The sequence below is a fragment of the Saccoglossus kowalevskii genome, chromosome 4 (genome assembly GCF_978046115.1).
Source record: "Saccoglossus kowalevskii chromosome 4, keSacKowa6.1, whole genome shotgun sequence".
Taxonomy (NCBI): Eukaryota; Metazoa; Hemichordata; class Enteropneusta; family Harrimaniidae; genus Saccoglossus; species Saccoglossus kowalevskii.
The window spans coordinates 2,266,169-2,292,369 of NC_140644.1; the positions used below are offsets into that span (position 1 = coordinate 2,266,169).

General features: G+C 33.3%; 1 protein-coding gene across 3 annotated transcripts in view; it reads right to left on the reverse strand.

The window, feature by feature from the left end:
- Positions 1–26,201, reverse strand: part of LOC100377540 (H(+)/Cl(-) exchange transporter 4-like) — a 59,240-nt gene that overhangs the window by 31,627 nt on the left and 1,412 nt on the right. For 2 of the 3 annotated variants that reach the window (XR_014929072.1, XM_085497634.1), the window contains exon 2: positions 18,592–18,770. Coding sequence is in view for 2 of the 3 variants with exons in the window: in XM_085497634.1 (XP_085353760.1) it covers positions 18,592–18,770 (179 nt within the window). In the remaining variant the exon portion in view is untranslated. Of the gene's footprint in view, positions 1–18,591; positions 18,771–24,770; positions 24,815–26,201 lie in introns of all 3 variants that reach the window. The other variant, XM_078013166.2, reaches the window with a different exon arrangement.

Sequence of the window (26,201 nt, forward strand, 5' to 3'; positions counted from 1 at the left end):
TCATATACATTATTTTTTGTTTTAACAAAAATCTCAAGCCTGACAGGGATCCCCCCAATTCAAATTGACATTGACATTGAAATCATCTCGACTGACCAAGTCTGCTAGGCTGAATATGGTAAAAACACGCAAATATTCATGTTTTATAATTGGTACCGTGTGGGGTTAAATGGTTGACAGCATAGCAGTAACCTGACATTAGAATAAACTAGTACATGCAAGGACAGGTGCAGGGGGTTGGGCAAGGGCAGGGGCCATGGAGTAGATGATAGCGGTTAAAGGTCACTATTTGCATTTTAGTAAGTGATTCATACACATGTGTGAAGATGTAATGATTAATAACCCTCCATGCCAACATTTAAATTAATTTTCCAGCTATTTGCATACTATTCTCATAAATAGATGGGATGTTACATACTGCCATGTGTTAGCACCATAAAAATAAATTTTAATCAGTAAGGTATTACATGTATTTAAAAATTAGTACAAAGCTGCCAACGTTCTTAGAACATCAGAAACCAAAATATTAACAGTCAGTTATCTTGTAATTGATTGACTAATTGTAAACAACGAGTTTAGACAGGGTTTAATTTCCCAGTTTAGACAGGGTTTAATTTCCCAGTTTAGACAGGGTTTAACTTCTCAGGGTTTAGACAGGGTTTAATTTCTCGGTTTAGACAGGGTTTAATTTCTCAGTTTAGACAGGGTTTAATTTCCCAGTTTAGACAGGATTTAATTTCCCAGTTTAGACAGGGTTTAATTTCCCAGTTTAGACAGGGTTTAATTTCCCAGTTTAGACAGGGTTTAATTTCGCAGTTTAGACAGGGTTTAATTTCTCAGTTTAGACAGGGTTTAATTTCCCAGTTTAGACAGGGTTTAATTTCCCAGTTTAGACAGGGTTTAATTTCCCAGTTTAGACAGGGTTTAATTTCCCAGTTTAGACAGGGTTTAATTTCTCAGTTTAGACAGGGTTTGGTTGGTTTAGACAGGGTTTAATTTCTCAGTTTAGACAGGGTTTAATTTCTCAGTTTAGACAGGGTTTAATTTCTCAGTTTAGACAGGGTTTAATTTCCCAGTTTAGACAGGGTTTAATTTCCCAGTTTAGACAGGGTTTAATTTCTCAGTTTAGACAGGGTTTAATTTCTCAGTTTAGACAGGGTTTAATTTCTCAGTTTAGACAGGGTTTAATTTCTCAGTATAGACAGGGTTTAATTTCTCAGTTTAGACAGGGCTTGGTTAGTTTAGACAGGGTTTAATTTCCCAGTTTAGACAGGGTTTAATTTCCCAGTTTAGACAGGGTTTAATTTCCCAGTTTAGACAGGGTTTAATTTCTCAGTTTAGACAGGGTTTAATTTGTCAGTTTAGACAGGGTTTAATTGCTCAGTTTAGACAGGGTTTAGTTGGTTTAGACAGGGTTTAATTTCCCAGTTTAGACAGGGTTTAATTTCTCAGTTTAGACAGGGTTTAATTTCTCAGTTTAGACAGGGTTTAGTTGGTTTAGACAGGGTTTAATTTCTCAGTTTAGACAGGATTTAATTTCTCAGTTTAGACAGGGTTTAATTTCTCAGTTTAGACAGGGTTTAATTTCTCAGTTTAGACAGGGTTTAATTTCTCAGTTTAGACAGGATTTAATTTCTCAGTATAGACAGGGTTTAATTTCTCAGTTTAGACAGGGCTTGGTTAGTTTAGACAGGGTTTAATTTCCCAGTTTAGACAGGGTTTAATTTCCCAGTTTAGACAGGGTTTAATTTCCCAGTTTAGACAGGGTTTAATTTCTCAGTTTAGACAGGGTTTAATTTGTCAGTTTAGACAGGGTTTAATTGCTCAGTTTAGACAGGGTTTAGTTGGTTTAGACAGGGTTTAATTTCCCAGTTTAGACAGGGTTTAATTTCCCAGTTTAGACAGGGTTTAATTTCTCAGTTTAGACAGGGTTTAGTTGGTTTAGACAGGGTTTAATTTCTCAGTTTAGACAGGATTTAATTTCTCAGTTTAGACAGGGTTTAATTTCTCAGTTTAGACAGGGTTTAATTTCTCAGTTTAGACAGGGTTTAATTTCTCAGTTTAGACAGGATTTAATTTCTCAGTTTAGACAGGATTTAATTTCTCAGTTTAGACAGGATTTAATTTCTCAGTTTAGACAGGGTTTCATTTCTCAGTTTAGACAGGGTTTAATTTCCCAGTTTAGACAGGGTTTAATTTCCCAGTTTAGACAAGGTTTAATTTCCCAGTTTAGACAGGATTTAATTTCCCAGTTTAGACAGGGTTTAATTTCTCAGTTTAGACAGGGTTTAATTTCTCAGTTTAGACAGGGTTTAATTTCTCAGTTTAGACAGGGTTTAATTTCTCAGTTTAGACAGGGTTTAATTTCCCAGTTTAGACAGGGTTTAATTTCTCAGTTTAGACAGGGTTTAATTTCTCAGTTTAGACAGGCTTCGGTTGGTTTAGACAGGGTTTAATTTCCCAGTTTAGACAGGGTTTAATTTCCCAGTTTAGACAAGGTTTAATTTCTCAGTTTAGACAGGATTTAATTTCCCAGTTTAGACAGGGTTTAATTTCTCAGTTTAGACAGGGTTTAATTTCTCAGTTTAGACAGGGTTTAATTTCTCAGTTTAGACAGGGTTTAATTTCTCAGTTTAGACAGGGTTTAATTTCTCAGTTTAGACAGGGTTTAATTTCCCAGTTTAGACAGGGTTTAATTTCTCAGTTTAGACAGGGTTTAATTTCTCAGTTTAGACAGGCTTCGGTTGGTTTAGACAGGGTTTAATTTCCCAGTTTAGACAGGGTTTAATTTCCCAGTTTAGACAAGGTTTAATTTCTCAGTTTAGACCGGGTTTAATTGGTTTAGACAGGGTTTAATTTCCCAGTTTAGACAGGGTTTAATTTCCCAGTTTAGACAGGGTTTAATTTCCCAGTTTAGACAGGGTTTAATTTCCCAGTTTAGACAGGGTTTAATTTCTCAGTTTAGACAAGGTTTAGTTGGTTTAGACAGGGTTTAATTACTCAGTTTAGATAGGATTTAATTTCTCAGTTTAGACAGGGTTTAATTTCTCAGTTTAGACAGGGTTTAATTTCTCAGTTTAGACAGGATTTAATTTCTCAGTTTAGACAGGGTTTAATTTCCCAGTTTAGACAGGGTTTAATTTCCCAGTTTAGACAGGGTTTAATTTCTCAGTTTAGACAGGGTTTGGTTGGTTTAGACAGGGTTTAATTTCCCAGTTTAGACAGGGTTTAATTTCTCAGTTTAGACAGGGTTTACTTTCTCAGTTTAGACAGGGCTTGGTTAGTTTAGACAGGGTTTGGTTGGTTTAGACAGGGTTTGGTTGATTTAGACAGGGTTTAATTTCTCAGTTTAGACAGGGTTTAATTTCTCAGTTTAGACAGGGTTTAATTTCCCAGTTTAGACAGGGTTTAATTTCTCAGTTTAGACAGGGTTTAATTTCTCAGTTTAGACAGGGTTTAATTTCCCAGTTTAGACAGAATTTAATTTCTCAATTTAGACAGGGTTTAATTTCCTAGTTTAGACAGAGTTTGGTTAAAGTTTACAGGGTTTAATTTGTCAGTTTAGATAGGGTTTGGTTGTTTTAAAAATACAAATACATAATTCTAAATGTTAGTGTAATCCTAATTGGTGTGTTGGAAATAGACACATACTTGGGTTGCACAAATCTATTTTGGGTAGCATGGAAATAATCAACCTTAAAAATAAATCAAATGGGATTTTTTTTTACAGAAATGCATGATCCATATGCAATAATGCATTAATTTTTTGAGAAAACAGCAAAGCATGGAATTAAACACATATGGTCTACCCAATCTCTGTGTATGGTATGGTTTTATTGCTTTATAATTCAAGTACCAATTACCAGTTTCTTGCTAGAATAACCCAAATCACAAACAGCTGCCAATATCCATTAAAGAGAGTGAAAATCAATTTACTGTGTGAAGTCTGGTGCATTCACAAAATTTGGCAGAAAGTGATATGCATAAAAGCATGAGATTTAAAATAGATTTAATTATACACTGAATGCAAATGTCAAAAACATAATCCTAAGAAATACATTCAAGGTTTTTACTTAAAAATACAATCTGAATTTCAATACATATACCGATAATAAATTATTTAAAACATCAACATAACAGACAATGTCAATAAAATGACTGTACATTGTTAAAAAAATATGTCTTAGTTGAAATATTTGGGTTGAAAAATATTATATCTTATGCCTGCACAATTTATTCACACAAGTTACTGTAAAATGATTAATTTTCACTGGGTTTAAAGTTCCCTGATTTAGGCATATTCAGTGGGTTTTGAATTCATGGTTTTATCATTTAGATAATGTGTTCTATGCTAAATTTTACATATTCACTGTGTTTTAATTTGGCACATTTTCCAGTCAGCGAAATGAACAAAATTATAACCCAGTGAATAATTAACCTTTTTACAGTATGCCAATATCAATAAATACATAATGTGTAAATATTCAGTAAGTCTCACACCAGATAAAAAGCAGCTTTCAGTACTGTTCCTTTACCCATTTGAGTGCCAAATATTTTTCATATTTTTTCCAAATTTTCATCAAGACAAGCAGCCAATGCAAATTATGTCGATTTGGTCAAAAAATATGAAAGTAATGGTTGAGAAATACCTTAAAATGGACAAAACATTGCACCAAGAAAAATTATAGAGCTCAAGGGATTAAGAAAATATACATTGGTGTTAATGTTAATAATTAGCATGCATATTGACAGATGATAGGAACAATAACATGTGGGGGAAAAAATGTATATTTCCAGGTGATAGGAAATTTTTTTTTTCACAAACTCATAATCTGATGGAATTAGTAGGGTTTGTGCTCAAAACAGAAGAGACAGAAGCATGTCAGTGGTTAAAATAAAAAAAAAACATTTATTAATATTATTATAGAATAAATTAAACTAACAGAACAAGACCACTTCAATCTACTCTTACATGTACATTGTATGTTGTCCCAATATTTACAGTGCAAATGTATAATTTATTGCTGGATAACGCATCCAGAAAATTCTTCTCTTAACAAACAAATCTATGAAATGCAGTTGTCTGCTATTACAGGTGTATATAAAGCAAGAAAAAACACTGGATGTCAGCATAGACAAGGACCTTACCCCGGGGAACATCACCTGAAAGACTACCTAAAGTGATGTCACTTTGAAAACAGTTCAGTGCATTTGGAAGTTTAATTCTTTTTAATCCTGCTTGACGACCCTGCATAGATTTTAAGTCATAAATAATTCAATTGACTATAACTGTACAATATACATGGCACAGTGCAACACACCATGAATAATGCTGGCTTACTGTGAAACACCAGCCATACAATGTAGTACCCTAAAGTTTACCCTTTATTCGCAGTCTGGTATGATTAGTTTCCTAGCTTTCGTATTTAATGTCTCAATTGACCTGACACGCTATCAGAAAGCAAACAAGCACAGTCGTCTTCTGACACAGCACAGTCATGTCAAGCACTTCAGGTATCGTTTATAAAACTAAAAGCAAAACTTACTTACACTCACACTGACTTAATGTACAGATCTAACTTCAAATCATTTTCTATTGTAAATATTATGATTCAATAAAGCCAAATAAATTAAATTTATTGTAATTAGTAACGGTTTTAACATTTGGGGGGGGGGGGTAGACACGGATTTTAATATATTTTTCCCAATATAAAGTATTTGGGAACAATAGAAATCATGAAATGAAAATTAAGTACTAGGTCATTTACTACACAGAAGGATGTAAATGAATTGAAAAATTACAACATTGGTGGAATTACCATAGCTAATTTGCATAGAAATAAATACATTTTTTGCGTGAAATTAACTTTCCCCAATGTTCATCAAATGAAATAGAAATATTAGTAATTTTTATAAAAGCATAAATTAGCTGCTAATAATATCATTATAAAACAGAAACTTCTCGTTAAGTTATCAAGTATCAATAGTCCTGATGTATACACTGCAGCTATGTATGTATTTATAATCCACAATTTATCAGAATAACAGCTTATAATATAAATCAACACACAACATGGAAAATCCAATAAATCCAATTTAAGTATTATCTACTAGTATATTTCTCAAAGAATTAATGCATTATTGAAATTATTGCATATGGATCATGCATTTCTGTAAAAAAAAACGTAGGTGGATCTGATAACCCTACACCTCAAATTTATAAACTACCTTGAATATTTTGTGACAGAATATGAAAAACAAAATATTGCAAAATTACACAACATTCAATGAAGCTTGAAACTGACTCTAACTTCTGAAAATTGGAAGTGTTTACTGGTTTACATTAAGCATAGGTTTTGTTGATTACCGGGGTAATCATCAAGCTAGAGCAATGATGTACATGTTATTGATACCTCATTATAATTAATTTGTTGCTCTTATGTAATTTTTTTAACAGAGGGACAACTAAGGTAGGTTATCCTTCATGAAATAATTATTCATTTAAAGATGATAGAAATGTATTCTTGAGAGACCCCTGACTTGCATGCATTTGCCATGCTGACAACAAATTATCAAACTGTAAGGCATTTTGTTATTTCCTTACAAACATAATATGTCAGTGTCCAAAAAAAAGTGAAAACAGCTGTTTGTGACAACAGGTGAGGTCTTAATAGCATAGCTCAATAAAATTGATTTCTATTGCTGTAAGTAAATGACGCCTTGGGAGGGAGGGAGGGAAGGAGTGATATGGTTTTATATCTTGCAGTATATTAGTAAGATAAGATAATTATTTTAAAACCTCACCATGCAATACATTACATGTACCTATTTATGTCATTAGTAATTGATTATATTGTATTCTGACTGAAATGCCAGGCGACTGAATATACAAGACACACAATGGCAGACATCGTAGTGACATGAACAGACAAAATATAGAATAATCAGTAATGTACCTTCCTCTTCAACCTTTGAATGGCCTTTGATGAGATATTCGGTTGCCGTGGATATGACTGTGTTTGCATCATTTGCTAATAACTCAGCTTCATCAGAAGCAGTAGAGAAAGCAACACAGTAGCTCATACTGATATCGTACCCTCCGTACTACTGATGGTTATTATGCACAGGGTATTCCACTGGAGAGGACTCGTTATCCACGGAATGGCTACCTCCCAGACTGGGCATAAATTATATACTACTCTAACTGGGCAACTTGGATGGCAGTCACTTCCTGACTTTTGATGCGGATTGATTGTTCCCATGACGACAACCAAAAGGTAAAAATTAAGGCAAGCACTACATTTGATTGATAATAAATAAAACCCTTTGAAATAAATGTCACTTCAATATCCCCGACAACAGTAGTTAAGACACCAAACTGATTTGAATAAAAGGGTAAAGAATGAACAAAATTGGCATTCTTTGGTAATAGATCTTCAAATGGACGAACAATTTAATTAATCATGTTATATAAATGCAAAAAAAAATCATTGAACTTTAAAAGTCAAAGTGTACATTTGTATTAGGAGGGTCATATTCCAAGCATGGTTGATTATTGATGAAGTCATCAGACATTAACATAAACTACATGCATACAAGGTGCATTGGGGCAGGTGATAGTGATTTTTTATTTTATAGAAATACTAAAATACTGAATAAAGAGGCCAGTATAAAATTCTCATTCTATTGGTTGATTTAAATCATTACATAATAACACATGCCATGTCTAAAGAACAAATGTTAATGGACACGTATAATGTGACTTGCAAGTTTTTTTTAGCTCTTTAGTATTCAAATTTAATAGCAGTCACTTAAATCAACCAATCACTTATTGAATTGCTCTGGGTACATCATAATAGCATATCACTATTTCTAAGTGTTTTCACATCACAACTATACAATATTCATTTGAATAGCAAATTGATTGCAATTCAATACACCTCATATATATAAAACTACAAAATATATCTCGGTATAAAAACACCAGTGCATAGAAATCTTAGTAACCTTTTCATAACAGACTTTCTCGCCCAAATTTGTCTGCACTTTGTTCTTATATTTTTCAATATTTCTGGAAATAAATTCTAATTTTTAGACAACAGACAAAATTTGAGTAAATTTTCAGTTTTTATTCAAAAAAATTTGGGTATTTTTGTCCCAATGTATGAAAAAAATCTGCACACTATAAATGAGACTATTTTGCGAATTTGTGATGAGAAAATGGAACTGGTGGTGAAAAGATCAAGATTGGAAATATACACGACATCATGCCTATTCAATATACCGGGGTAAGGTCAGAGTTCACCAGTGAGGCAACAAAGAGGTGATACATGTATGTAGGATTCAAATACTTGGTATGTACATCAGTGGATTACATACTTGGTAATCCAATACATGGCTTATAGTATATTCAATAATAACCATTTTGCTATGTATATCCATCCCAAATTCCAATTTACATATTAATTTACAAGTCTTTTTCTTGGTCACAAGAGGGGGCTATTTATTCTATACAGATACTGAAAGCAACATTGTTGCCAGAAACTGAACAACTTTTCTACAATCTGTTCCCGTGAACAAAACAATTTATTTTTACTAAATTTCATCTTGATTACTAATTTTTGAAAGATGTATATTCCTGCTTTCTTCTACATTTATATTTGATAGTCAATTTCCCAAATGGATTTAAATCTACAAAGTACAGTATAATTGTTAGATTTGCTTAGTGTGTCAGTACAATGTCTGGTTTTGCTAAAGTGTGTCGGTACAATGTCTGGTTTTGCTAAAGTGTGTCGGTACAATGTCTGGTTTTGCTAAAGTGTGTCGGTACAATGTCTGGTTTTGCTAAAGTGTGTTGGTACAATGTCTGGTTTTGCTAAAGTGTGTCGGTACAATGTCTGGTTTTGCTAAAGTGTGTTGGTACAATGTCTGGTTTTGCTAAAGTGTGTCGGTACAATGTCTGGTTTTGCTAAAGTGTGTCGGTACAATGTCTGGTTTTGCTAAAGTGTGTCGGTACAATGTCTGGTTTTGCTAAAGTGTGTCGGTACAATGTCTGGTTTTGCTTAGTGTGTTGGTACAATGTCTGGTTTTGCTAAAGTGTGTCGGTACAATGTCTGGTTTTGCTAAAGTGTGACGGTACAATGTCTGGTTTTGCTAAAGTGTGTCGGTACAATGTCTGGTTTTGCTTAGTGTGTCGGTACAATGTCTGGTTTTGCTAAAGTGTGTCGGTACAATGTCTGGTTTTGCTAAAGTGTGTCGGTACAATGTCTGGTTTTGCTAAAGTGTGTTGGTACAATGTCTGGTTTTGCTAAAGTGTGTCGGTACAATGTCTGGTTTTGCTAAAGTGTGTCGGTACAATGTCTGGTTTCGCTATCAAAGTCACAGTGTGCTCATGTTTTAAATTTGTATTTTATTTTATTTTACAATGAACACAAAAAAACAGGGCAAATGAAACAAAAAACATTTTTGCCTGCTTGCATTTTGATAACCTGTGCAATCGTATAAAACGATTGATCTTGCCTCGATGTAGATACATACATGTATTAGCATTTCTCTGCCCAGAGTGCGGTTCCAGCGTCTTCATTTAAAATTTTGAGAAATTAAGAATACGCAATAAATTGGCCATTTGCAATGGTTACTAAATTATTGTGTAGAAACTTTGATAGACTTGCATCGCAACAATGGTGCATGACTAACTAAAACCATTTGGTAAAATTAAACTACAACGTTCCATTCTCATTGTAAATATGGATTGATTATTATTGTACAGGACTTGAACAGAAACGTCAAGGGGAAAGTCAAGTTGTTTTACTTGTTTCAATCCACAAGATTGTTTGTGCTGCCAAGTGACTGAATCGAATGGTTGTCTCAGCGCTGACCCAAGACCATGATAGCCATTCAATGAGGATTGTGAATTCACTAAGTTGTTTTAACAATTTGTATCAATTTAACAGACTTCCAAATTATTCATAGTAGCACATGGCGCCAATAGATTTTTTGTGCTGACCTAGTCAAAACAAAATGGCTGACATGCGGAAGGTTCGGAATATGTCGAGGCGAATCAATTTTTTTGAAACTTGCAAAGCGAAAAAATAAACCAGGCTGTTTGGTTTTGCATTTACAGCAACGGGCGCCTTACACGAATGTGTAATTTATACTTAACAATATGTCAACAATGGAACGACCGATCGGTCCGAAAATATTCACAGCGAAAACTAAACCGTATGTTTTCCGATGCCCAAAAAATGTAAATTAAAAATCTGGTACTTTTTTTTCTGCTATGTTTTATATCCGCCGTTATTACCGGCAAAATTTTATGCCCATCGTTTTTACCGGTAAAATATTTTTGTTGTTATTCCCAGACACTCAGGCCCTCAGTTTCGTGTCATCGAGTTCAGCCACCGATACACTCGTAACTTCATTTTTAAACCCACTTTTGCACCAGACTGACTATCAGCATACATGTAGTTGATTCACTCACTGTAACTGTATCAACATTAATTATTATTTACAAGAGGTGCTGAATAATTTCCACCAGAAGCACAACACTCGCATACATACACTTACTAATCAAAGAAAGCTTAGAAAGAACTCCCATGTGCTGAGAGTATTGGAGACACATTAAATATAATTCGAAATTACTTAGCTGAAAACTGATTATGCAAATCAGAAAATTAATATGACCAGATTTGAGTGTAAAACTAATGAGGTCTGCGCAATGTAACAGAAAATCTATGTCTCCAAGTTTAATTGAAATGTGATTAGAACCAAAAAATTATGAATTATTATGCTTATTAGGGAATTAATATGAACAGATTTTTACCCCAAACTAATTAGGTTTGTACATTGTCCTAGAGCATCTTTGTACTACCTAAGTTTCATTGAAATGGAATAATCAGTACCGTGAAAACTCCAAAATTTCGACCCCTCTAAAAATTCGCCCACCTATTTATTTGCCGGGTTTCGGTGTTTTATTTACCTCCAAATTTTCGACTCCACTAAAAATTGCCGACTCATTCTTATTCGAAAATTGCGACCAGTTTTAGTTTTCCCCCAAACGAAAAAAAAAAACGATGTGAGCGTTCAAACGGGACCTTCCTCGAAGGCATGAATCCGGGTTTCTGATTGACTGAGAGATTTTTATTTTATTGGTAACGAAAATATATTCTAAATAAACGAAGTTTCAAATAAAAACGAACACAAAAATCTCGGCATGCTGCGTTTCTGAATTGTTGATTATTACTGTACTCAGTAGTGATTATAATAATGTACACAAAATAAATTTGTTGAATGGTTATGAAATACAAATAAAAGTCAACTTAGTTTCATCGTAAGCGAATGATTCCGGTCTCGTATAAACGTTTGATGCTGTAGGATATCCGCCATGTTCTCTTAGGTCAAATCGCTAATTATACCAATCAAAAAGCTGGATGATGCCAACGTGTTCAAATTACCATAGCTTATTTAAATATGTTAATGTTATTGAACGCAATGCGGAAGAGATTGATGTTGTAGTACGATATTTTGGCTTGGATTTTGATGCGAAAACGGCATGATTTTTTTTAAATAAAAAAATTAGTTGTTTTTAAAAAATAAACTGGTCATCTGAAGAATACTGTAAAATCTGTATTAGAAGCCGCGGCTTCTATTAAAATGGTACAATGCAACAGAGGGGATGCGGCTTCTATTAGAGCATCTACACATATGAGAAATGATGAATTTTTGGTTCTCAATTATTCAAATAGAATGGATGCGACTTCTATTAGGGATGCGGCTTCTAATACAGATTTTACGGTAATTTAACATTGTTCACAGTGATAACAGCTCATTCTCGAAAGGAAGCTTACCCGCTCACGCTAGTCACGATAAAAATCATACACGTGTACTCTTGAATAGACAAACGTCAATGACTACGGTAAAACTTAGACTCTATTTTAGCCGGCAGGATTGATTGAAATGTCCGAAAAATGACGCCAAAATACACCTTAAAAGTCCCATTTTATTTTCTTAAATCCCATTTTATTTTTTAATCCAAGGGCGAATTTACGGCAGAATTTGGTCCCTCAAATAAGGGACACGTGAGCTTTGATTCTAACCGGATACATTGCACTGGGTCGGGGAGATAGTTTGCTAAACTTCCATGCATCTTTTGTCCAATGGGTACCTGTACTTCGAACATTCGCAAGTTTTTCTAGGTAGTGCGAGACAGCTTTGTCTTTTGACCTATTAGTTTTGTGCTGACCTCTTCTCCGCGTCTTGATGTTTTGTTTTGCTTGTCATAATACTCACTGATTGATGACTTTGTTTAGATTTTGAGTTACAACTCGGCCACGACCTTTGCTTTTACCGTGAAACATGAGGAAGTTTACGTCAATTGACGGACATTGCATTTTTTAAAAACTAATGAAGCACACTGTCTATCATCCCCATTTTTTCATTTGCTGATTTCTATTCTGAAAAATTCGACCGTCCGAAAATGCACCTTAATTTTGACTCTAAAAACACGTCACATATCTAACACCAATTATTTAAAACCGGTCGAAATTTTGGAGTTTTTACGGTACTTTAGATATCAGTGTGAAAGCTTAAAATTGGTTAATTATGCAAATTAGGTAATTAATATGTACAGATTTTAACCCACAATTATTCAGGTCTGTCTATTGTCCTACAGCATCCATGTACATTCATTGATATGTGATGTATAGTACCTGAGATATCAGTGTGAAAGTTGGTTAATTATACAAATTAGGTGATTAATATGCACAAATATTTACCGGAAACTAATTGGGTCTGCATAATTCTAGATTCATTGAAATGTGATGATTAGTACTTTAGATATCAGTAGAAAAGCTGAAAATTAATTATGCAAATTAGGTAATTAATATGCACAATTATTTACCCTAAAACTAATCAGGTCTCTGCATAGTCCTAAAGGATCTATGTACCAAGTTTCATTGAAATGCGATGATTAGTACTTGAGATACCCATGGAAAAGCTGAAAATTAACTAATTATGCAAATTAGGTGATTAATATGCACAAATATTTATCGAAAACAATCAATCTCTGCATAGTCCTTGAGTATGTAAGTACCAAGTTTCATTGAAATGTAATGCTAACTACTTATATCAAATGCTGAAAATTAATTAATTATGCAAATTAGGTAATTAATATGTACTGATATTACCATAAAAACTATCAGGTCTGTGCATCTATGTACCAAGTTTCATTGAAATGTGATGATTAGTACTTGAGATATCAGTGGAAAAACCGAAAATTGACTAATCATTATGCAAATTAGGTAATTAGTATCCACGGATTATTACCAAAAACTAATCAAAACCTAGCATTAGTTCAGAGCATCTATGTACCAAGTTTCATCAAAATCCAATGAGTGGTTGTTTAGATATCAGTGGAACAGTCATGGAACCACTAAAAAATAGCTAATTATCATGCAAATTAGGTAATTAATATGCACGGATTTTTACCAAAAATTAATCAAATCTGCGCATATGTCCAGAGCATCTATGTACCAAGTTTCATCAAAATCCAATGAGTGGTTCTTTAGATATCAGTGGAACAGTCATAGAACAGCTAAAAATTAGCTAATTATCATGCAAATTAGGTAATTAACGAGCATGGATTTTTACCAAAACCTAATCAAATCTGCGCATTGGCCCAGAGCATCTATGCACCAAGTTTCATCAAAAACCGATGTATGGTTCTTGAGATAGCAGTGGAACAGTCAGACACACATACACACACACACACACACACACACACGTACACACACACATACACTTTGTACAGACACACTAACTGCAGAGACTCCCATTTTGTGCTTCGCACATGGGAGTCAAAAATGACAGACACACATATATTTTGCGTAACAGTTTGTTTCTCTCGACCCACAATCAATGCAAATATTCAACATACATGTACATAATGAAAATTAGGACAAGAAAATACACACACTGCCCACTATTAATAACTATAATAGCTTTTCTTTAAAGATGGAACATGTATGTTTTTTCCCCGAATCCACGCCAAAATCAATGCCGGGAATTAGTGGTTATTCAAATAACTTTCTCGCAACTAGAGATGATACCACCTCAACAGTTACTAAAATTAATACTGTGATTGCAAGTACAATTTACAAAACTTATGATTTGAAGCATGACATTTTGAAGTTTATTTTCAAACGCAACTTGTTACTGAACCATCCAGGTTTTTTTGTTTGGATATATTTGTGTCTGACGTGTTCAGTTCCATTGTTCTCCTCATTTGCATGCAAACAAAGCTAATGAGCTGCTTGCGTCAACACAAGGCTAACACGCCTTAACGTCATGTTGCCATGGTCATAATGCGATCTTAACGTAGTGTTACAACATTTTTACCATCTATCTTTCATCAAAAAAATTCTATTTCAAGCCCACCGCGATATACATACAGTGAGATATTCCAACTGCCGGGACTTTCACCATGATTGACCTCTATGATGAAACACTAGTAGTAATCTCATTCTTAGCCAATCAGTAAAGCAGATGCATCGGTCAAAGACGAAAACATTGCTAAAGCTGAAGGGATTTTGTTTGATGATGACACTGACACTGACTTGGACTTTGATGAAGATGACAATGAACGTACAATAAATAAACTATGAACTTTTGTAATTTTTACTGTGTAAATTTTAAAATTATTATTGATCTTATATGACAGTTGATCCGTAATGTTGATCTGCGTGTTATAAATTTTCTTGAATTTTTGTTTTGTTTTGCAGGGGATTTTTTGGCAATTTCCATGTTCAGGACCCTGGGCTCTTACATGAATAAATAGTTTTATACAGTATACTCCCCAGGGAGTTGAGATGGCTAATTAGTTTTACTAGTATGACCAGGGTAATATTGTGTCATTAGGCATCAGTGATCAATACCAAATATAATCAAAGAAAGCTTAGAAAGAACTCCTGTGTGCTGAAAGTATTGGAGACACATTAAAAATTAATTCAAAATTACTTGAACTTGAGATATTGATGGAAATGCAGAAAACTAATTATGCAAATAAGGTAACTAATATGAACACATTTAAGTGTAAAACTAATAAGGTCTGCGCAATGTAAAAGTAATAAGATCTGCGTAATGTACTATCTATGTACCAAGTTTCATTGAAATGTGATTAGAACTAAAAAATTATTAATTATTGTGCTAATTAAGAGAATTAATATGAACAGATTTTAACCCAAAATTAATCAGGCTGTCTATTGTCCTAGAGCATTTATGTACCAAGTTTTATTCAAATGTGATGATCAATACTTGAGATATCAGTATTAATTAATTAATTATGTTAATTAGGTGATTAAGAAGCATAAATATTTACCAAAACTAATATGGTGTATAGTCCTACACATGTAGGTTCATTGAAATGTGATGAGTACTCTTTAAAAGTTTCATTAAAATTCAATGAGTGGTTCTTAGGACAAATTAACTAATTAAGCAAATTAGTAGTTAATATGCACAATAATTTATCATAAAATTAATCAGGTCTCTGCATAGTCCTAGAAGATCTATGTCGCAAGTCTCATTGAAATGTGATGATTAGTACTTGAGATATCAGGTGAAGGGCTGAAAATTAACTAATTATGCTAATAAGGTGATTAATATGCACAAATATTTCTGCAAAAACTAATTAGGTCTCTGCACAGTCCTCAAGTAACTATGTACCATGTTTCATTGAAATGTGTTCATTACTACTTGAAATATCAATAGCTGAAAATTAATTATACAAATTAGGTAATTAATATGTACTGATATTACCCTAAAAACTATCAAGTCTGTGCAGTCTCATATGACATCTATGTACCAAGTTTTATTGAAATGTTATTAGTACTTGAGATATCAGTGGAAAAGCCGAAAATTGATTAATCATTATGCAAATTAGGTAATTAATATAAACAGATTTTTACCCAAAACTAATGAAATCTGCGCATTAGATCAGAGCATCCATGTGCCAAGTTTCATCAAAATCCAATGAGTGGTTCTTCAAATATCAGTGGAACAGTCATGGAAGAGCTTAAAATCAGTTAATTATCATGCAAATTAGGTATTTAATATTCATAGATTTTTACCCAAAACAAATCAAATCTGCGCATTAGTTCAGAGCATCCATGTGCCAGGTTTCATCGAAATCCAATGAGTGGTTCTTCATATATCAGTGGAACAGTCATGGAACAGCTAAAAATCAGCTAATTATCATGCAAATTAGGTAATTAATATTCATAGATTTTTACCAAAACCTAATCAACTCTGCGCATTATCCCAGAGCATCTATGTACCAAGTTTCACCAAAATTTGATTAGTGGTTCTTGAGATAACGGTGGAACAAAAAAAGTGGCATACATACATACATGTGTTCTCCACGAGGGGTTTTAGCAGGGCGCAGCGCCCTGCATAGGAAGTCGTGAGCCCTGCATTCACATTTCCCGTCCCGATCATATACATTGTATTGTTAGTTGAGTATTCAGTGTTCTCACCCTCTTTAATTTATTTGCGCCCCTCTTCAATTTGTAGCGCCCATCTATTTATCTTCAGCACCCTCCTATGTTTTCGGTGACAGGCTGTTTCACAGTCCCGACGACGTTATTGAGAGACCTCTTATTAATTGAGAGGCGATAAAACAAAGAACTAAGAGACAGATAGTGGCATAGGTGACAACTAGGGCAATGGATTTGATGTCTGGGGAAAAACTGACTGAATAAATAAACTAAAAACAATGAATGGATGCGTGAAGTGATTGTCACAAGCATTGCGTTAATCACGCAATGGGATAGTCAAAACAAGTTTTCTCATCATTCCTGAATTAGCTAAGACACTTAAGAACAGGAGAACCAGCAACAACTTACTGGTCCAATTGCTTGTTACTTGCCTTTTATTGGCGAAAAGTAAAAAGAATCATCAAATAAATCACCAAAACAAAACGTACGGTAAACACTGAAACAACATGGATGTCACGGTATCTGATTTGACCTTTGTCCTCAGTACCCACAATGCAATCAACATGATGATTAATTTATTTACAGTCATTTGATTCGATTTTTTCTTTTATTCTTTTAAATAGTAATTTTGTTATGTGAAAATATTTTTCTTCTTATTACTTGGGGTTTTCAACTATTACAATATCTCAGTGCATTTATAAAAGCCTATGAAAATGGAAATATTTAAAAAGAAAATTAAAAGAAATAAATGAAAGGCTAGAATTTCACAACTTGTTCCATTACACTTTTACAAAGAATAAAATTGATATTCTTCATTTGTCAAAGTTTATATTTTTTTTACACATCAAGTGGTTTAACTAATTCATCAAAATAATTCAAGAACATTAATATACTACTTGTACACAGTATATAATTGATGTAAATATAAAAGTGCTAAGAATTTCCTTTGAAATGTTTGATTAGTATGCTAATTATATGCAAATTAAATATGTTAATTATATGCAAATTAGTACCCCTCTTTAAATTTTATTTGTGGAGAACACTGCATACAGACATACAGACAGGGTAACTGCAAAGACTCCCTTTTGTGCTTCGAACACGGGAGTCAAAAATAACAAGCCATGCATGGCACAGTCCCCGTTAGTTATTGAATTTAAGATATATAGTTTTGTTTATAGTAATATAGCTGCAATATAACCATGTCAGGAATATGATTATGATGATAGTCATTTGTATCTGATCGTCAAACAAGTACTTGTCCATATTAAGAGATATTGCTCTAGAACAGCATTAATTAAAACAAAATCAGCCATTTTGAATACATGTATATATTTATAACATGATGTATAACGAATATATAAAATTTGAAGATAATCAGTCAAAGCATGTCAGAGATATGGCTCTAGAAGCCCAAGCATTAAAACAAAATCGCCGGCAGTCAGCCATTTTGAATCAGATCTGAAAAATAAAATGACGTACATCAGGAACCCGTAATGTTTAATGTATGTACCAAGTTTGAACGAAATCCATCCATAAATGCCAGAAATGATTGATATTTGATGATTTTTAAGCACAAAATGGCCACCATTCAGCCATTTTGAATAGGATTGTCAAACCAATATATCTGTATATCTATGACATGATGTATAATGAATATTTAAAATTTGAACATAATCAGTGAAAGCAAGTCAGAGATATGGCACGAGAACCACATTCATTGAAACAAAATGGCCGCCAGTTGGCCATTTTGAATCTTATCTGAAAAACAAAGTTATTTTCATCAAGATCCCATAATGTCTAATGTATATACAAAGTTTGAACAAAATCCATCTGTAAACAACCGAGAAATGCTTGATTTGGATGATTCTTTAGCACAAAAATGGCCAGCATTCGGCCATCTTGAATCAGATCGTGAAACAAATTTATGTGCATATGTATAATACATGTATGATGTCCGTGTGAAGTTTGATTATGATTGGTCAGGATGCATGCACGCACGGAAACACGGACTCACAAGGGTCAAATCATAAGTCCCCGTTTTCGAACTGTGTCCGAACGGGGACTAATAAAATTAAACTGAGCAAGTTAAAAATAAATTTCTTACCTTGTGTAGAATCTCTAAAATTAATTTCAGATTTACTGTTGTCATCATCTGTAATATCGATGAGGTCATCGTCCTCCTCCTCTTGGATATGTCCAATCCTTTCATACCTATCTATAGGCGAGTCTAGCTCATCTACTGATGTATTATTCGCCATGGCAGGCGATGTACAATGATTCAACCTGAAAGTTACAACAAAACAAATGGTAAGTACTCAAATTTGAATTTAGCCTTTTGAAATTCAGTCACCTGTATGCATGAAAGTAAAATGAATAGACTTTACACATGACTCCTCAGGGCTAGACGTTATAGCTTGGGTAAAGTAAAATAGCCATTCTGACAACTGAATAGTACCGGTAACTCAATTAACAGACTGTAGGAAACATATAGATAACATACATTTGGGACAAGAGAGTTTAAAAATTAACATTAAGCTCTAAACATTTTCAAGATGGTACTTTCTGGGAAAACAGACTTACAAACTAAATGATTTCTTTCATTATTTTATTCCCAAATGGCAAGTATCGTATTTGCTCTATTAGAAGCGTATCTCCAAAGGAAAAAAAACCAATTTATTTAGACCATGGAAACACCTCTGTAATTTATGTAAATGGGTGTGCTATCGATAGAACAAATATGGTAGTTGTTATTCAAGTTTAAAGTCAGTGAGAAAAGGAAGGAAATTGGCATAAACAATGAACAAATTAAAGGTGTTATTGAACAAAAAGAATCCAGATATGCCAAGATGTGTGACCTTAACCCTGTGTCACGCATATAATGCCAATTAGATACGAACACTAATGGATGGCAGTCACTTTCTAACTTTTAAAGGGAATTGATTGTTCCCATGACAACAACCAAGAAGTAAAAGTTAAGGCAAGCACTGCATTTGATGGATAATAAATAAAACATTTTGAAATAAATGTCACTTCAGTATCCATGAGAATAAGTAATTAAGAAACCAAACAGATTTGATAAAAGGGTAAGGAATGAACAAAACTGGTATTGTTTGGTGATGTATTTACCAATGGACAGATAATTTAATTAATTAAGTTAATATATAAATGCAGAAAAAAAACTTTGAAAGTCAAAATGTATTAAGAGGCAATTTAGGTACATGTTATTTTGACAATCGATCAATGTCCAATTTGTAGCAAATACAACATGTTGTCAAAACTATGAATGCATACATTTAGGTCTCATTTTTGTACCACATTCAGCGATAGAAATAATGTCAGAAAAGCAGATGCTGCCAGTCCAAAACATACATCCCTGTTTGTTAGTATCCACTGCATGTAAAATAATTCACTAATAAAATATAGGATATAGAGTGTGTCAGCTTGTTAAAGTGAAATACTAATACCATCATTTTATTTTTATTAAAGCATTGCCATAACACTATTTATCTAGATGAGGAAAGAGTAATTACATGAATACACTTGTAACAAAATATAATTCACAGAAGTGCCAGAAAGTATCTGGGAGAGGAACAGGTACTTGCTATATAGAAAGTGTGATAAACAATTCAATCAATTTCAAATTAAATCTGTCACACATGTTGGTGTATTAAGACATAATTAATTACTACCAACAGATAATCTTATGTTTTATATCATAATTTTAAATTTACCAATAGAAGTAATATTGTAATTATTTTATATGAAAAAATAACAAAATATTGAGATAATTTCCACTGATGTTATTAATAGATCTATAATACTAGTAGTAGATTTTCAAGTGGTGGTGGTCATCCGACTGGGTCATGTCGATATCAGTCACATGGCAACATCCTGTACAGTCTATATGTCAATGCGATGTGTACATGTACATGTAAAATGTACACGGGGTAGATTCACGTATAATGTAACATTTGTTGTTTTGTTAGTGGGTTTCTCAACAAACATATACTTAAACATGTACATGTCTTAACCACATATGAATAATTAACTGAAGGATTATTAAATACAGACACAGAGTACTATAGTACAAATTAGTATAAAATTAAATAAAATACACTTCATTACCAATTACAAACTATGTTTTATGCTAAAAAATTTGACATCATTTAAAAACACAGAAAGTTAGCAACAGAATTGATCTTGTGAATTAGACATTCTGTGAAAGTTAATGTCACACCATGTTTGCTTAAGAGACTACTTAATGGTCAAATTCACTATTAGGTTTTTTTTCATAATTCTGACTATTGAAAATACTCTTCTTAACACATTCATGCAAATGACCTTGTAATGATGTTGGCTAGACAAGAAGTTCTATTTTTATTTTAAATGTTCACATCATGGATTTAATTCAAAATGAACACAAATGAATAATTAATGTGTTTAAAAGACTTTTTAGATGATTTGTATAGAGTTTATTTTTACTGATTCTTGGTGAATTAAATGTAAAATAAAGAAAAAAATGTATATTCGCTGGATTTTATTTTCACTGAATTATCTCTTCAGCGAAAATAAATTCCAAGGGAAAATAAAGTGTTTTACAGTATTCCATAGACTTTAAAGACCTTTCATATTTGTACTTGTTAGCACTTATGGTATTAGAAAATATCAGCCTTGAAAGAGTACATGTAGGTTTTCTCAACACTGATGCTGTATAATGTAACAGTATGGACAAAATATAGGAATATGCAAACAAACATTAAATAAAACTTACAAAGCATTTCAGAAAACCATGAAATAAATCTCAAAATAAAGTTGAAACGACTTAACAATGCCATAGATAAATATGTTGTATCACTATACTAGTAGCTTCGCGATGATTGGCTTTCGCGGTAAGTAGCAGAAACTTGTATCACTACAATGTTCAGTGTGCATGGCCTCTGAATTGTCAAAAACATTTCTCTGTTAACAGTTTAAATGTTTTGAGCCAAAATGTAATGATGATACTGTAAAATACTTTTTTTTAAGCTGGAATAAATTTTCTCTGAAAAGACTTTTTGTGTGTTTTGTAAGGAATTTATTTTCACTGAATCATTCCTTCAGCTAAAAATAGCAAAAATTAATTCCAAGCGAAAATAAAGTATTCTACAGTAGTATATGCAGTGATCAAAAGATATAGGACTGTGTCTGTGAACAATTTTGAATACATTTGATGGAATCTATGGTTTGTGTAAGACACATACATCCATGTACAATTAGTGTTATTAAAAGATTGTTCTAGTCAATGAAAACTTCTTCCAATATGAATACACCTCAAAGGTAATCTGGGGTAGAAGTATCATAAAAAATAAAAAAATCACAACAGTTTGAAATGCTTTGTAAACCAAATAATAATAAACAATAACACATACACAAAACAAATCAGTATTTTGACCGTACACACCAAAGGTTGGTGGTCGTTGTGCAGCGCATATTCGGATTTCATGTAAACAAAACAATGAATTTTACTCATGTTACATATGACGCTAATCATTACAGGCCACATTACAATTACAAATTTCAACACAAAATATACATCGTATTTGACTTACAAGCACATTTCCAATAGTAGAGTGTTTTACTCATACATGTACAACATGTAAATGTATGAGCCAAAATAATTTGTAATGATTGGACTTTATTGTTTATGTAATACATGTAGATGTAGATTTTAACAGTGCAAATACAACACACAATATACATATACCGGATTCAGCTGATACCCCGCCCTGGGGGATCTTATGGAAGATTTGATTTTTTTAAAGAATATTGTGGATCAACAGATCGCTCGGGCTATGTTATGGCAGATATTACGAAGCCCATCTTGTCTGAAAAAATAACCCTGCGCTGGTAAAAATGGTCTCAGAAAATGTATAGAAAAATAATGTTTTGCATTGACCAAATGTGATCATGCAAAATATAAATTCAAAGTGTTTTAATACATTGGTGAGAGGTCGCATTTTACATGAACAAGACCATGCACTAAGAAGGAAAAGCAAGCCAAAGTCGAAACGGGGTGCATCATGGACATGACACAACACACGTTGCGACAAGTGAGTGATTAGCGACATCGTTTTGGGACGCAATTGAACTTCAAGTACTTCTTTGCGAAACTTGCTACGCGGCGATGCTGACATCAAGTGTGTGTTGACCGAAGTTTGACCACAAGTCACGTACTGAACTGGCGCGTTACCTTAGCAACCTTTTTCTTTTGCGGTCCGCGCGGCGATCCAGTAAAATTGTTATTATATCCGACGGTACTGTAATTACGCAACTTGTATGCAACTCTGTACTGGCTTTGAATATATCAACGTCGTTTACTTAGTTCACTGCTTTTCTAATTCACAAATTTGCTTACAATATTACACGAGCTCTAAATATTTCAACTGTGTAATGTATTGCTTTCATGATAATTACGCAAATTCAAGTTATTTTTTACCATTGTTAGGGCACTGACCCGGGGTATTAGGTCTGTGAACATTTCAATATTACCGACTTGATAATGTGTTGCATTTGTAATAATTACGCAAACATAAACATGGGCGCATTTAAATCATTAAACAGGATAGTCAGATGTCTACGGAAAGTCGAGAAAATATTTTAGATACTTATTTTAATTATTTTATTCGAAATGAAGTGAATATGTAATATAAACCATACCATGCGTCATATTAAATTTTACTATAATATAATAAACTCTGGGCAGCGCACTTCAATCGCATTATTCACATACATTTCGACTGAACTCTACTAACCACGTGTTTGAATTACGTGCGACGTTGGGTAATGACCTCCAGAGTTCACGCACTGATATTTAAATTCGGGCCACTCAGCTTGACGCAAATCAATATAGTTACTTATTATTTGTTCAAAAAATCTTTTAACTATCACAAATACCATGAACAGGACCGCTTAACTCTGTGTTTTTTTTTAATAATCATGACGCATGTGAAACACAGAAGACATTTTAGTTCGTCCATTTCTTGTTTACCGATCTTGAACTTTTTGTCTGGAATGCGATACAGACAAAGATTAAACATGAATGATACCTACCATTGTCAAATCAACCAAGAGGCTTGAATCAAGATGGCTTGGCTATTTTAAACTTCGTAAATAGCATTCTTTTCAAAAGTGTAATAAATGTAAGTGAAATGTAAAGTTACTACTCTTACTCTTGAAAATGGTGATAAATACTTGCATAAAATACAAGCATATACCATTTTTTCACGCAACAATTAGCTACAGCATTGGATTTATTGTATTTTTACGCGTTTCGACTTCACGGTGAATTATTTTTAGCGTCATATTTGAAATAGTGCGCTCGATGCAAGATGTCGGACGGGAAAATTGGTCTGTAAAAATGTTTGTTGGTTCAGTCAGGCAATGTGTGGACCAAAACATCGCCCACTATTTGAAACATCGCCCATGGGCGGGGTTTAGAATGGGCGGGGTATCAGCCGAATCCGGTACATGTACAGTACAGTCTGGGGTAACTTAACTTCCAAGTTGGCCATCAGCTGGCCATGTTACAAAGAAGAGACATTTTTAGACAGATTACTCTGTGCAATTTCAGTTTCGAAAGCAGGCTAAGATAGCTTAAAGGTAGCTAGGTGTTAAGTTACGCTCAGACTGTACTATACTCAGTAACAGAATGTCATAAATACAACATAAATGTAGAAACTAAAACCACATTGATATTCTTTAACCCTTGGAACACCACAGTCATCTTCAGGCACCATCAACAAATTAATTCCAGCTTTTTTCTACATTTTGCAAAAATTTCAAATTTTTTTATCGAAACTACACACAATGTCACATTTTGAAGGTTTGGTCCATAATTAAGATTGAAAATTACAGTAAATATGAACAAATTTACCTGAATTTGAGTGTGAGAAAATTTGGTGATCAAAGCTGATTACAAATGAAATTCTCTGATGGTCTCCATGCAAAAATGTGTCTGAATTCACGAGATGACTGCATAAAATAATTTAGTGAATACATTTACTCAGTTAATGATCAAGTGTTCTCCTCAGATCACAGACACTATATTTTGAAAGACAAAAAAATTAATTAGCAAGCCCATGTATAAATTAAAATATGCAAATGACTCGTAATGTCGAAATGCTGGGAAGAACACACTCAGTCATCTGTTAGTTGACAGAAAGGTTTACATAATCATACTGACACTAAACATAGATTATAACTAGCCATAGAGGATGCAGTTAGATTGCAGAGCCATGCACTTACTCAATTTGTTCCATTATATTCAGCGTTTTCAATTACTCATCCGGCTGCAGAGTGTGAAAAAGGTAAGATAAATACAGAGAGAAGAGGACATTAGCAATAATCAAAAAGTTATTTACAAGTACATTTACCCTTCATCGTCAAAACAATGAAAAAGCATTACTACTTATATAAATACAACTGTAGCAAAGACCGAATAAAAAGAACCCAAACAAGTTTCTATGGAAACAAGTGATTCACCCCCCTGCATACTCAGTCACCAACTTTGAATTGAAAATCGAGCAAAATAAACACAACTAAGGTTCATTATTCTAAATATTAGTTTAAGTCCTCCGGAGTCACATGAAAAAACTGAACAATATTTCGGAAAAGAAACAAAGAAATTAAAAAAAAAACAACTAATAAATTTGTAAAACGTTGCACCAAATGGTTGGCAGGTAAAATTATGAAACTATTTCCCTTTAAATTACTGTTAGTTGATGACATCCATTTGGCACTTTCAGTTTCTCACAATTAGTGTGTTTTGTTATAATATCATCCGAGAGTTGTTTTAATTAAAACATTTTTTTTTTTTTCAATTCAGACATCCGCTCCATGCTTTCAACTTGCATTGAATTACATGTACATGTATAACTGGATCAGTTTGTGAGCAGCAGTAAAACTTCACTGCGTACTGTATCTCACAGAATAGAAGTGTGGAGCAGAGATTAAGATTGTGAAATACATTGCATTCAGTTAAACTACAGTTGTATAAATATGTATCACGGGATAGCTTTATATAAACTACTGTAAAGAAATAAAAAATAACAAACAGATAATATATACAGCAACAAGACTATGTCTACTCTGGGTTTCAGTACATTCTACATTATGCAGCAGAGGTGTCTGCAGGAATGATGCCATCATCTATGTATTATAATGAAGTGTATGTATAGCATTTATAATATGGAGGTATGAACACCATGTAAAATAAAGAAGTCATATGAATTGTGATATGATCACAAAATTGCAATTTCCTGATGCAAATGAGTAAGCCTGTAAAAGAACTTGTTTGTGTTCATATCAGACCATTTTTGGTAGTTTCCTTATTATTTGCAGAGCATTTAAAACAAGCGTTTCACATTTTATAATGCAGCGATAATTTCACTTATTTCTGTTTACAATCAAACATTTCAAGCACCGGCTGTATGTACAATAATGCTATTCCGTTAGAACTGCTTCTGATTGACGTGCATGGAATGAGATCGCTTTCAAATGCTCACAAAGTGCAAGTGTTCATTTTACTGAGAATTATTGCCTATCAACATACATTGTACTTGGTTATGAAAACTGAATACCATTATCGTATAAACCCTTGTATTATTTATTGGACACAGGGCAGCCTATGAAGAAATCAGCAGTAAGGTCAGTAAAGCCAAAAATGAAAATACAGGT